The sequence below is a fragment of the Oryctolagus cuniculus genome, chromosome 11, assembly GCF_964237555.1.
Source record: "Oryctolagus cuniculus chromosome 11, mOryCun1.1, whole genome shotgun sequence".
In the NCBI taxonomy this organism is placed as follows: Eukaryota; Metazoa; Chordata; class Mammalia; order Lagomorpha; family Leporidae; genus Oryctolagus; species Oryctolagus cuniculus.
Window position 1 is genome coordinate 109642614 of NC_091442.1, and position 13921 is coordinate 109656534.

General features: G+C 48.2%; 1 protein-coding gene across 1 annotated transcript in view; it reads right to left on the minus strand.

Moving 5' to 3' along the window:
* CRY1 (cryptochrome circadian regulator 1) overlaps positions 1-2674 on the minus strand; it is a 93993-nt gene extending 91319 nt beyond the window's left edge. The window contains exon 1 of the mRNA XM_002711421.5: positions 1850-2674. Coding sequence (XP_002711467.2) covers positions 1850-2007 — 158 coding nt within the window. The 5' untranslated portion in view covers positions 2008-2674. The remainder of the gene's footprint in view (positions 1-1849) is intronic.
* Positions 2675-13921: the final 11247 nt, after the last annotated feature.

The window sequence follows — 13921 nt, forward strand, 5'->3', positions numbered from 1 at the left end:
TCTTTCTTCATACTCTTACACAGTCTCTTGGCTCCCCTAGAACGTAGCTTCAATAGGGTAGAACTCTGCAGCTATTTTGTTTCTGCTGAGTCTCCCACACCTGAAATCCTATCTGGCATGTAGATGTTTGACAAATATTTGTTCAATAAATGGACAGGTTAATAGATATGCATCTATAAACTGATGACTCTCCAATTTATATTTCCTGCCTGGATTTATGTCCTGAATCCAGATACATCCATCTGCCTATTTTCTTCACTTGGATGTCTAAAAAGCATCTCAAAGTCCAAAAGAGAACTCCAAGCACAATCCCAAAGCCTTCCCCAATCAACTTTATTTTCTTAGCAAAGAGCAGCTCCATCCTTCTTAATATTTCAAATGAAAATTTTTGAAATCATCCTTAACTCCTTTTCATCCTCTCACAACACATACCTAAGCTGCCAACAAATACTGTTTATTCTGCCTTTAGAATGCACACAGCATCTGACTACTTCTCACCATTTCTGCTGTCATCTAGCCGTTATCATCTCTGACCTTGATGAATGCAACAGCCTCCTAACTGCTGCTCCTAATTCTGTCTATCTCCACCCTGTCAATTCAGTTTGTTCTCAGGACCACAATCAACAAATTTTTCTCAAGCTGAAGTCAGGTCATGTCACTTCTATTTATAAACCTGAAATTATTCTATGCGCACTTTGCTGAGTAAAAGCTCAAATCCTGTAACTGCTTATAAAGCTCTATTCAATCTGGCTCTATTACAACTCTGATCTCATCGCTACTACTTTTCCCTCAGTGTGCTCCATTCATACTGGCTTCCTCCGCTATGCCTTCCAAAGGTCAAGCACATTTCCACTTTAGGACTTTTTCTCCTATTGTTCCCTAACCTGGAAAGCTCTTCCCTGAGATACTTGCATCCCACCAATCCCTTCCTGTCTGCTCAACTGTCACTTTCCCCGTGATTGCCCCCTGAGTAGTATATTTAAAATCGCATTCATTTTCACTTCTCTCTGCTCTGTTTTTCTCCACAAACCTGTTCATCGCCTAAAATACTGCACATTTTACTTTCTGAGACATAATCTTGAAGAGTGCAAGACTTTATGTCCGTTTCATTTACGGCTATAAGCCTGGCATTTAAATCAGTGTCTGGCATGCAGAAAGCGATCAAGTCTGTCTCCCGAACTAAAGCTTTCATTCTCACCGAGGGGCCTAACGATCATCTAGTCCGGTACATCAGGGAAAGATCATAAAGCGGCTCCAGGATTTCTTCCAGAGCACGGATCCCTAGAAGGATTGTACTTTGCCTAGAAAGAAAAACTGTACTTTGTCCAGTCGACCACAAGGAGGAGTTGAGAGGAAGAGTGGAGCTAAGAAGAACCAGACATTGTTTCCCTTGCTTTTCCAGCAGTAACCTCAAGGTGGAAGAAAACTGGATTCGGAGCCGACTATACGGAATGAATGATTTTTCTCCATACTACGAGTGACCTAGGCACACATACACGTAACCATTAAACACCATACATAATCCTTTCGAACGCCACAAAAAGGCTAAGAGAATCCATCCACAGGCTACTAAGGCCCGGGAGGGTATTTCTTTAACTCCTCTCCATAAAGCCAGGCGAAGAGTTCCCAAGAGTGCTGAGCGAGAAGTTGGCAACGAGGGCCAAGGTGTTCCAGGTCATCGGGACCCTCCGTCCGGAGGGCTATCAGGTGGATCCTATGGAACACCGGACGCACCCTACCACTTTCAATCGGCCCAAGCAACGCGGTCGCACGTCTCCATTCTCCGATTCTGCCAATCGCACGTAACTCCGGAACACCGGAATCCATTTCCCACGGGCCGCCGACTCACCTCCACCTGTTGATGCCCACGTTGGAGGAGCCGGCGAACCAGGGGTCGAGGATGTAGACGCAGCGGATGGTGTCGGCGCCCTGAATGCATTCCTTCAGGGCGGGGTTGTCGTGGAGCCGAAGCCCCTTGCGAAACCAGTGCACGGCGTTCACCCCCATAGCCGGGGGCGGGGTGGGGGCGCGGGTCGTCGCCGACTTCCTCCAGCCAGAAACTCAAGGAAGGAGGGGCCGGCTCATAACCGACACCTTCGCTTCCAGGAGAATCGCCGCGCCCGAGGGGTGAGGAACGGGCGGCCGACCGGGCACGGGGGAAACTGAGTCCGAGGAGGGGGCTCGAGGGGGCGCGGGCGCCGGACGCGCAGCTGGACGATGAATGGAGGCTGCCCGGTCGGCAGAGTCCGGCTGTGACGCCCTTCAGGCGCCGCCGCTCGCTGCAAGCGCCCGCAGGAGACGCATAACTTCCAGGGCCTCGGACCCTCGGAGCGTGAGTAAATTCCAGAAGCTCGAGCCGCCTCGACGGCCCGAGCCGGCCCCGACAGCCCCAGGAGGTTCGTCACGGAAACCTCGCCCCACCGAGGCGGCCGCTGTGGCGAAAACGACCCGCCTGAGGTGAGTCACCGAGAGGAACGAGAGGGGATTCAGCCCCTGTCGGCGACGCTGTCTCTCGGGCCGAGAGAGAGGATGGAGAGCGAGAGACCGGACCGAAAACGGAGGACGAAGGCGGTGGTCGAGGCCGCTGGACGGCTGCCGGCCGGTCACCGGTCCCGAGGCTGCCCGGGTGACTCCGCCACCGCCGCGCCGCGTCAGCGGCCTCGGCCCCGCCCCCGGCCCCTCATTGGAGGGCGCGCTCCCCACGTGACCACCGGCACCTCACGTTTCTGAAGTGTGTTTACTACACTAGGTCTGGCTGGGGAATCTGCTCGCACTTCAGACGCTTCCGGAGCGGCAGCAGCCCCCAGACCCCAGAATTGCCGGTCCTCGGCCAGACAGGGGGCTCCCTGCTTCTCTACCCCTTCCCTAGGCCGACTGGTTGCTGTCCGCTGGAGGCACCCAAGGCGGCCACAGGCCCCATGTGACGGGAGGCTTGGCCCCGCCCCCGGGGGCCGGGAGCGGCCGCCATTGGCTGGGGCTTGCTGAGACCCGGATGAGCACGGGGCTGCGGGGAGCTCGCGGGCGCGCGCTCTCCTCTGGCAGGCGCGCGTGCGCTCTCCCTGCGTTCCAGAGGAGAGGAGGGCGGGGCCGAGGAACCGGAGCGCGCCCGGTTGTTCCTCGTGTGGGATGGGGGGGAGGGGGGTCGACCGTGTCCTCGGAGAGTTAACTGTGGATCCCAGAGGGGAGCTGGGGGTGGGGGGATGGAGGCGGAGGTACTGGGTGTTGGAGGGTGACTGTGTTCAGCTCCAGGTGGGTTTCAAGCACAAAACCGTGTGCCTCATCCAGGTTTAGCCGGAGAGCCTTGCTAGGTGTGTGTGGAGCTGGCGCCCCCGCCATTTTTGTGCCCTTTTGCGCGGCGCACTTGCACGTGGCCCTGGCGAAGAGGGGCCCCCGGCAGAGCGAGGCATCCCCGAGCCTCACGGAATTCAACAGCGTATCAATCCTGATCTCTTACACTCAGTGTGGTTTCCAGGGCTTCGCGATTGGGACCTTCGTGCACTTGAACCGGACCGTGCCTTATGATGCGCTTACATTCACTCAACAGTTAGTTATTGAACAAAGCACTGGAGATGAAGTAGACAAAAATCGCAGCCCTCCTGGGGTTTTCCGTTTGGCTCTTAACCTATTCATGTGCTAGTTTTCCCTCTAAAATGCTGTTCTTTGGAATCGCTATTCCCTGCAGCCACCTTCCCGCTGCCTAATGTATTTCTACACATCGCTTTACAGTCAGGCTCTGATGAAATGCTGCCTAATTTGTGAAAACAATCCATCTGCTAGAGCAGATTTTAGACCTCCCTGAGCTCTCCAAGCATGCATGTGATACATCAGCCCATCATTGTGAAGATTAAATGTTATCATACAATGTCTCTGATTCCTTCCCAAGGCCAGAGTCTCTATCTAGTTTATATTTTACATCACCAGTAGCCAGTACGGAGCCTGATATACATCATTCAAATGTTTATTGAATAAGTGAATGAGTGAATCCTGTAGCCACCAATGCATCTGTCATGGCAAAGTTAAAGAAAGGAAAGCCCAGTGGGCATTTGACATAGTGGTTAAGACCCTGGTTGGGTCCAATATCAGGCTGGGCTTAAGTCCTGGCTCCACTTACAACCCAGTTTCCTGCTAATGTGCGTCTGGGGAGGCAGCAAGTGATGGCTCAAGTTCATGGATCACTGCCATCCTTGTCAGAGACCTGATAGCTTCCCAGGTTCCTGGTCTTGGCCTGCGTGAGCCCTGGCTGTTGTGGGCATTTGGAAAGTGAAGGAGTAGATGAAAGATCTTTGTCTATATCTCTCTGCCTTTCAAATAAAATTTTAAAAATTACAAAGAATGGGGGCAGGTGTTGTGATGCAGCAGGTTAGGCCTGTGCTTGGGACTCCCATATCCCATATAGAAGTGTAAATTCAAGTCTGGGCTAATCTGCTTCCAATCCGGCTTCCTGCTAATGCCCAAAGGAAGACAGTGGAAGATGGCCCAAAGACTTGGGCCCCTGCCACTCAGGTGAGAGACCTGGGTGGAGTTCCTGGCTCCTAGCTTCAGTGTGACACAGCCCCAGCTTTTGCAGGCATTTGAAGAGTGAACCAGCAGATGGAAGAGCTCTTCTCTCTCTTTCACTCTGCCTTTGAAATAAATCCTTTTTTTTTTAAGTTTAATGCAGTGTTTTATGTTCATTTTAGGCAATTTGAAAGTAGGCAGATTGTGTCAAAAGACAGAAATTGTTTCAAGCATCCAAATGAAACGGTGGGAGGTGGAGAGACTATTGATCCATGTAGAGTTGACTTATGTTTGTAGATTGTTCATTCAGTGAAGCTGGATTTTTTTTTAACAGACAGCTGTGTGTGGGTGTGTGTGTGTGTGTAACTTCCATGTAAACATAGAAGTACCAATTTATGATAAAAACGTCAGCATTGGTGACTGCATTTCTTAAATACTCAAGGGTTTTTTTTGGCACGTAGATGGTTACGTTAATATATCTGCATTTGGGGGGGGGAGAGATTATCATTTAATAATGGCAGTGATTCGTAGAGCTCCTATGCACTATGTTCTTCCTATGGATTATTGTTAAGCATGATTTTAGATACGTTTTTAATTATCATTTCATAAGTATTATTTGAACATATCTATGTCCATCTTGCTGGTGAAGAAACTAACATTCATAATCAGAAGTAGTAAAACCAGATGAAGGGGCCAGCGCTGTGGCACAGCGGGTTAAAGCCCTGGCCTGAAGCGCTGGCATCCTATCTGGGCACTGGTTCAAGACCTGGCTGCTCCACTTCCCATCCAGCTCTCTGCTATGGCCTGGGACAGCAGCAGAAAATGGCCCAAGTCCTTGGGCCCCTGCACCTACGTGGGAGACCCTGAAGAAGCTCCTGGCTTCGGATCGGTGCAGTTCCGGCCGTTGCGGCCAACTGGGGAGTGAACCGTTAGATGGAAGACCTCTCTCTCTCTCTCTGCCTCTCCTCTCTCTGTGTAACTCTGACTTTCAAGTAAAATAAATAAATCTTAAAAAAAAAAAAAACAGATCTGAACCCAAATCTCTTTCACATCCCTCGTAGATACTCCCTCTTCTTTTCAGAGTGAATATTACGTATGAAGGGGGAAGGAAGGGATGGGAAACATTGTCAGGAATTATTTGTGAAATTCTGTTTGGCTCCAACATCGAGATGGAAAGAGTGGGGACTATAAGGAAGAGACTGGGTCATATCTCAGCTCAACATTAGTTAGTTCATGATCTTGAACAAGCCATCTAGGCCTTCTTGGTCTGACTAATTGCTCTGTAAAATGAGGGGATCGAGCTGGGGGATTTCTAACTTTTCCATGCTGTTTTAAAATTCAGCAACCAGAGTCCTGCCCTGGGGTCAAGAATATCTGAGAAGCGTTCTGTTAAACATTCTTTTAACTGCCAGCAATGTTAGCAAAATCAATATCTGTCTGATTTCAAGAGCACCCTTGATAAAAGTACATCAACCTCTAAACTGAAAGCTGATGGTCTATCTAACCTCATCTTGTAAAGGTGATTTTTGGCATGTGTTATCAATACACAAATAATGGAATAGACAGCCCAACCAACTCATTCTTGAAGTGATAGGAATATTGACTGAGTGAGCCAAACTAGAGTCTTTGGGGAATTGAATTTAAATGTGTTAAAGGATAGTTATTTTTGAAAAGGTCTTCAAAAATTCATGGAAAATATGTATTATGAAAAACTGCATGGATCCTAAAATGTTATTGTGCCAAAATAAATAATAAATTAGTGATCTGAACACATGTCAAAGATTTCACTTAACATGTTCTGAGATGTTATAATGGGTTAAAGAGCAGTTACATACATAGGCCATGTTATAGTTTAGATATTTTTTAAATTAACCTATTTGAAATGCACAGGGACAGAGACGGAACTCTGTCTCTGTCTCTGTCTCTCTGTCTCTCTCTCTCTTTCACATACACACACACACACAGAGATCTTCCATCTGCTAGTACACTGACCGAGTTCCTAAAAATGGCTGAGGCTGGACAGCGCCAAAGCCAGGAGCCTGGAACTCCATCTGGGTTTTCCATGTCAGTGGCAAGGGTGCAAGTAAGTGGGCCATCTTCCACTACTTTCCTAGGTACATTAGCAGGGCGCTGGATCAGAAGCAGAGCAGCTGGGACTTGAACCAGTGTTCCAATATGGGATGCAGCATCAAAAGCAGTGGCTTAATCCAGTGTGCCAAAAGCTAGCCCAGCTTGAATATGCTTTCTCCCTACCGAAACTGAGATTATCATTTGGACCCTAATGGAACAGTGTTGAGAGACTGTGTGGCCTTTAAGAGTAATTATGCCAGGGGGTTTCACTCTAAAGAAGGGATTAATGTAGTTCTCTCAAGATTGGGTTAATTATCTCAACTCGATTATGATACAGCAAGCTTATGTTCTATCTTTTCCTCATATGCTGCTCACATGTACTCCCATGTGATGTCATCCACCACGTTATGACATTATGTGAAGCCCTTACCAGGTGCAGCCACCCAACCTTGAACTTCCCTTCCTTCTAAACCCTGAGCCAAATAAACCTGTTTTCTTTATAAAGTGCCAAATCTTAAGTAACAGAGGAAAGTGGACTAAGAAGACTGGTACTGAGGGGGCTGGCACTGTGGCACAGCAGGTTAATACCCTAGCCTGAGGCGCTGGCATCCCATATGGGTGCTGGTTCAAGACCCGGCTGCTCCACTTTTGATCCAGCTCTCTGCTGTGGCCTGGGAAAGCAGTGGAAGATGGCCCAGATCCTTGGGCCCCTGCACCCATGTGGGAGACCCATAGAAAGCTCCTGGTTCCTGGCTTCAGATCCGCACAGCTCCGGCAGTTGTGGCCAATTGGGGAGTGGACCATCGGATGGAAGACCTCTCTCTCTCTCTCTCTCTCTACCTCTACCTCTACCTCTACCTCTACCTCTACCTCTACCTCTACCTCTCCTCTCTCTATAAGATTGGTACTGAGAAGTGGAGTGTTGCTAAAAGAATACTTGAGAATATGGAAGTGGATTTAGTATAGAAGCAGGAATAGTTTGGAGGAGCAGCTTAGAAAAAGCCTAGAATGTTAGGGTGGGCTGGGAATTTGTCCTAGCAGTTAAAATGCCTGCATCCCACATCAGAATACCTGGGTTTAATCCTGGCTGCGTTCCTGATTCCAGCATTCCTGCTAGTCTGCACCCTGAGAGGCAGCAGGTGATGACTTTGGGTCCCTGCCACCCACCTGGGAGACCTGGATTGAGTTCCAGCTCCTGGCTTTGGCCTGGCCCAACCCCAGATGTTATAGCATTTGGGGAGTCAAACAGTGACTGGATGTTTTCTGTGCCTCTGCCTTTGGAAGAACAGAAAGAGGAAGGAAGGAAGGGAGGGAGGGAGAGAGGGAGGAAAAGGAGGGAGGGGAGGAGGGAGGGAGGTGGGGGAGGAACGAAGGGCCTAAATGCCATAAACGGAGCACTAAATGGTCATTCTGGTGAGAGCTCAGCAGACAGGGAGACTCGGGAAAGTCTGTAACAGTGATTCCTTAAGTGATTCTGACCAGAATTTTGACAGATGAACCACAAAGACCATGCTGTTGGGGTGTCAGGTAGAAATGAGGAATTGTGTTGGAAACTTGCATAAGAGTCGTCCTGTCAACAGTTGCAAAGAACTTGGCTGCATTGTGTCCATGCCTTAGGGCCTTATGGAAGGTAGAACTTAAGAGTGATGAATTAGTATATGTGACAGAAGAAAATGTCTAAGCAAAATGCAAGAGGGGCTGCATGATTACTTTTAACAGCAGACACGGATTCAGGAGCAAAAGAATGGCCTAAAGGCATAATTCATAATTAAAAAGGAAGCTGAGCATAAAAATGTGGACAAGTGGCAGCCAGGCCATGTAAAGAACAAAAGCGTGTTCAGCAGAGAGTGCTGAGTGTGACTGAGTGAGTAACTGGTCACTAAACACGTTACAGGGGAGCCTGGTGCTCATTATCAGAACAGTGTGAAAAAGGCGCTGTAGGCATTTTGGAGATCCATCAGGGCTGCTGCTCCCATCAAAGGCTCTGAATGTTAGGCCTTTGGGAGTAGAAAGGGCTTGATGCCCTGAGTCACCTTGGGCCTTTGTTCTCTATCTCCTGGCCAGGCTTGAACAGTACAGGTGCAGCTTGACCTGCCACTCGAGAGGGCGCAAGCCGTAAGACTTGGTGACATCTACTTGCACGCTGTGGTAATTCTACAGGTGTGTAGAATTCAAGAGCTGTGGAAGCACGCTGGCTCCCACCTATATTTCAAAAGACATCTTGAACTTGCTGGAAGCCCTGGGAAAAAACCTGACTGGGGGCAGAGCTGCTATAGAAGTCCCTACGAGGGCAATGCCTAGCTGTAGCTGGGGGTAGGGGGGCCTACCAATAGGACCCTACTGAGCCACCATCAGTGAACAGTGCCAGCCTAGAAAGACAGCAGGCGCTGGCATGCAACTCCAGGAGCTCAGCCATGCGGGCTGGGGGCTGCAAGGAAGGTCTTGGGGATCATGACTGCCCAGGGCCTTGGAGGCCCACCCAGCATGTCCAGTTTGTCTAGCATAGCACATGCAGTGAAAGATAATCCTCCAACTTGAAGATTTAATGTTTGCTCTGCTGGGTTTTAGGCTTGATTGGAATCAATAATTCCTTTCTTTTGATCTCTTTCTCCCTTTTGGGATAGGAATGTTTACCCTATGCCTGTTCTACTCTTGTACATTAGAAGTAGGTACCTGTTTTGATTTCACAGGCTCATAGCTGGAAGGAATTTGCTTTGAGTTGCAGATGGGACTTTGGACTTCTGAGTTGATGCTACAGTGAGTTAAGACTTTGGGACTGTTGAATGAAATGATTGCTTTTTGTATTTGAGAAGAACATGAGTTTTGGGGGGCCAGGAGTGGAATGTTATGGTTTGAATACAACCTGTTCCCTCCAAGACTCATGTTAAAATTTAATTTCCCATGTTGAGAAGTGATGTGGTCTTTAAGAGATAATTAGGGGGCTGGTGCTGTGGCATAGCTATAAAGCCACTGCCTGCAGTTCTGGCATCCCATATGGGTGCTTGTTCAAGTCCCAGATGCTCCACTTCTGATCCAGCTCTCTGCTATGGCCTGGGAAAGCAGTAGAAGATGGCCCAAGTCCTTGGACCCTTGCATCTGTGTGGGAGACCCAGAAGAAGCTCCCAGCTCCTGGTTTAGGATCAGTGCAGCTCCAGCCATTGCAGTCCTCTGGGGAGAGAACCAGTGAGAGAGAGGAAGACCTCTCTCTCTCTCTCTCTCTGCCTCTGCCTCTCTGTAACTCTGCCTTTCAAATAAATAAAATATTTTTTAAAAAAGAGGTAATTATGTCGTTAAGAGGTATTTATACCTTTTTTTTAAAGAAGTGTGACTTTTTAAAAAAAAATTATTTCTAGCAGGAGTTGCTGCAGGAAAAGCAGTAAAGACCCTCCCTGCTAGACTTCATCCCAGGTTCTTGTCTCCATACCTTAAAGAATTCAAGGAGGAGACAGAATTCAAGGAGAGGCCCAGGAAAGAAAAATTTATTTAAAGACAAAGGGAAAATACACACTCAGATGGGAGTATGGGCAATCACAGGAGAAAGTGAGAATTGCACTGTACAAGATTTGGGGGCGTCCTCATAGCTTAGGGGTGGTACCCAAGGCAAGGCGTAACTGAATGACTGAAGAAGGAGGGGTTCGGGGCAGAGCTGCAGTGAATGTGGTGATCTCTGGGAGTTTCAGGGCCTCTGGTGCACATGTGTCTGCAGAGCACACGTTGGAACCTAGGAAGTATCATGGCATCTGGCGCATGATGGGAAGTGAGGCTCAGGTGCATGATGGGGAGAGGGCGTGTCAAGCCTGCAGTCATGTTGGATTGGCATGGAAGGGGTGGAGTTTGGGTCATATAGTCCTCAATTCCTCGTCCATACCATCCTGCCTACATCAGAATGAGTTCGCTCTTCTAGGCCTGGATTCGTTACTGTGAGAGCACGTTGTGATAAGGCAGTTATTCCTTTCTTCTTGTGTCTTCACTTGTACCAACTTGCCGCTCTTGCACACACTCTCAGCTCCCATCATGTGATGCCATCTGCAGTGTTGTGATTCAGCGTGAGGTAAAGCCTCAGCAGACCACAGCCAGGTGACCTTGACTTCTCCTGCCTCCAGAACTGGAGGCTAACTAAGCCTCATTTCTTTTATTTTAAGATTTATTTATTTGAAAGGGAGAATTACAGAGAGAGAGGGAGAGGGAGAGGGAGAGGGAGAGGGAGAGGGAGAGAGAGAGAGAGAGAGAGAGAATATCTTCCACCCACTGGTTTGTTCCCCAAATGGCCACAATGGCTGCAGCTGGGCCGGTGGGAAGCCAGGAGTCAGGAACTTCATCAAGGTCTCCCACATGGGTGCAGGGGCCCAAGGACTTGGGCCAGCCCCTGCTGTTTCCCCAGGCACATCAGTAGGGAGCTGAATCGGAAGTGGAGCAGCTGGGACTCCAACTGGTACCCATATGGGGTTGGTGTCGCAGGTGGCAGCTTTACCTTCCACACCTCAACGCCAGCCCCTAAACCTCATTTTTAAAATAAATTACCTTACTAATAGGCATTCTGTGTAGCAACATAAAATAGACTTAGAATGTTAAAAATTAATTTGCTCTCCTTCTGCAAAACCGGTGGGGGGGGTCAGTCACATTTTAACAGGATAGAAAGCACTTGCATGTCTGCGAACAAGGTGTGTTCCAGTGCTATCAACTATCTGCAAATTACAGAGTTGTAAAATAGCTCAAAGACAAGGCTAAGTACAGAATCACTGAAGGATGCACTGTACAAAAAAAAAAAAAAAAGAATCTAGTAATCTTTTCTACCCAATTCAAAATCATTCACATTTCACCACCTCCTCAGAGAGGTCTTCCGTGTCTGCCTGTGATAGCTTTTCATTGCTTTAGCTAAAATACTTGAGAGAGGCAACAAGGGAGAGAAGCAGGTTCATTTTGGCTTATAGTCCGGAGGATGATCAGGTGGCCCCCATTAGTCTGGTGAGGCTGTTGGGTGGCAGGGCCCTCGCAGAGGAAGGATCGTGTGTCAAGCCATGAAGTAGAGACACAGGAGGCACACTCTTCATATACCCTCTGGGAGGTCTATCCTGATTACACCATCTAATCCAATTCAGCCACTTCCCAAGGCCCCTACCTTCAGGCCTCATAGTTGGGTCAAGCCTCCTCCCTAATCCATCAAACATTAGCATCAATCCTTTACTGATAATGTATGACTTTGAGGGTTAAACATCTGCATGGGATTGGAGAACCAGCTCATGTTCAAACTGCTACATCGTCCATTCTAAAAAGGGCCCTTTATTTTCTATCATAGTTCCCTACCTACTTGCATCATGGCACCACTTCTGATCTGCATCTTCTTGTTTGTTTGTTTACTTATTGGCAGTCAACAGATGCCTGTTTCCACCCCCCAGGCAAGTTCTAGGAGGGTAGAGGTTTTTGTCTACCATGTTTTTCATTGTACCACTACCACCTGCCAGGTCTGCAGTTTGCTGTCAGAGACCATCAACCACATTTAACATGGCACTTCATCGACCTGTCAGTTGTCACTCTACCGCCTCCAAGTTACAAGTTCACCCTTCACTGCCTCTGTAGTGTTAAAGGGACTAAAGCCTGTAAGGATATCTCCCTTGGCACAGTGTCAAGCAGTCAGTAGGCAACGTAGATCCTAGTTCTGGGGTGCTTCTGTTTTCTTTTCCTTGCTCCCACCCTCCCCTAACAGAGGTGATGGTGGAGGGAAATAGAGTGGCACTCACTTCTATTAGATGTCAGGGACATCCCTGCTGCAAGGAGGCATTCCAGCAGTTGGCTTCTCAGACTTGACCCCCCTGCCTTCTGGGAAGGTATTTTCTGTGGTTGTTCCTAGCTGTAGTATACTTCTCATCAGCCTCCATATGATGACTGAGACCAACTCTGGTCCCTAGCGGCCTAGCTGTCTTCATTATCTGGTCTAGTGCCTATAGGCAAACCTTCCCCAATGAGGTCCATCCCTCACCCTTGGAAAGGTTACTCTGCACTCTCCCTTCCAAGGTTGTCCTTTCTCAGGTTCCCTTCTCAGCCCTGGGATATATTCATATTTCTCTCTCTCTCTCTTTCTCTCTCTCTCTCTCTCTCTCTCTCAAATTTATTTTTATTTATTTGAAAGACAGAGAGACACAGACAGAGAGATCTGCTGGTTAATTCCCTAAATATCCACAAAAGCTGAAGCCAGGAGCCTGGAACTCAATCCAGGTCTCCTGAGTGGGTGGCAGGGACTCAAGCATTTGAGGCATCACCATGATCTGCTTTGGCAGGGAGCTGGAGTTGGAGCTGGGACTGGAAGTTAGGCACTCTGACCTGAGGAAGGCATTCCAAGCAGCTACTGTGCCAAGTGCACATCCTCCTGGTATGTTCTTTAGGATTCCCTTTACCCACTTTTGCATTAGTCATCTGTTATAATGAGTAATCCTTTGATTAACTATTCCCTGTCTGATTTGCTCTATGATTTCTGTCTCTCAATTGCACACTGACTGATAGAACCCAATAACAAACCTGGTCCACAACGATGAAGTTGGGAGCAATTTTCTTGTTTGTTCTTAAATTTTTTTCTTGACCAGGTACTTTTAGAAAGTGTAAATAGTTGCAAATGTGGCAATATGATATTGTGAAATATTAGCCAATGTTTCCTCCCCCCAATCGCATTTTGTCCTGTGGTCATCCACATGCAGGTCATTGGATCTGAGTCCTGTTACATCAAAGGAGCAGACCTAGAGGACAAAGGTAGGCCGACATTTTTGTTCTAAATTCAATAGACTTGGACCAGGCCTAAATCAGGAAAGATTTGTTGCTCCCGAATCTTTCCCCCAACATTGTGTAAAAATTCTGCAAGCTAGGGTGGGTTATGGGTAGAAAGAAAATAAGATAGATGAAGTTTCTGTCTTATCTGAAGTAGATAATATCTCACCTGCCCGTATCCAGGATGAACTCCAGATACCTAAATATGCTTAGGATGATCTGAGACTGGAAGACATTTGTGCCAACTTGCATTTGAAATCAGGAGGCTAAGCCTCATAGAGGTGCCATTGCCACTTTTCTGTGGCCCAGCACGCAAGTCAATGGGATGCCACTGGGCAGAGAGGGCTTGCAAAGCCCTACCAAACCACCCGCTGGCTAAGAGAACAACTGGTTGTTTTTTTTTTTTTTTTTTTTTTTTTTTTTTTTTTTTTTTTGACAGGCAGAGTGGACAGTGAGAGAGAGAGACAGAGAGAAAGGTCTTCCTTTGCCGTTGGTTCACCCTCCAATGGCCGCCGCAGCCGGCGCGCTGCGGCCGGCGCACCGCGCTGATCCGATGGCAGGAGCCAGGTACTTCTCCTGGTCTCCCATGGGGTGCAGG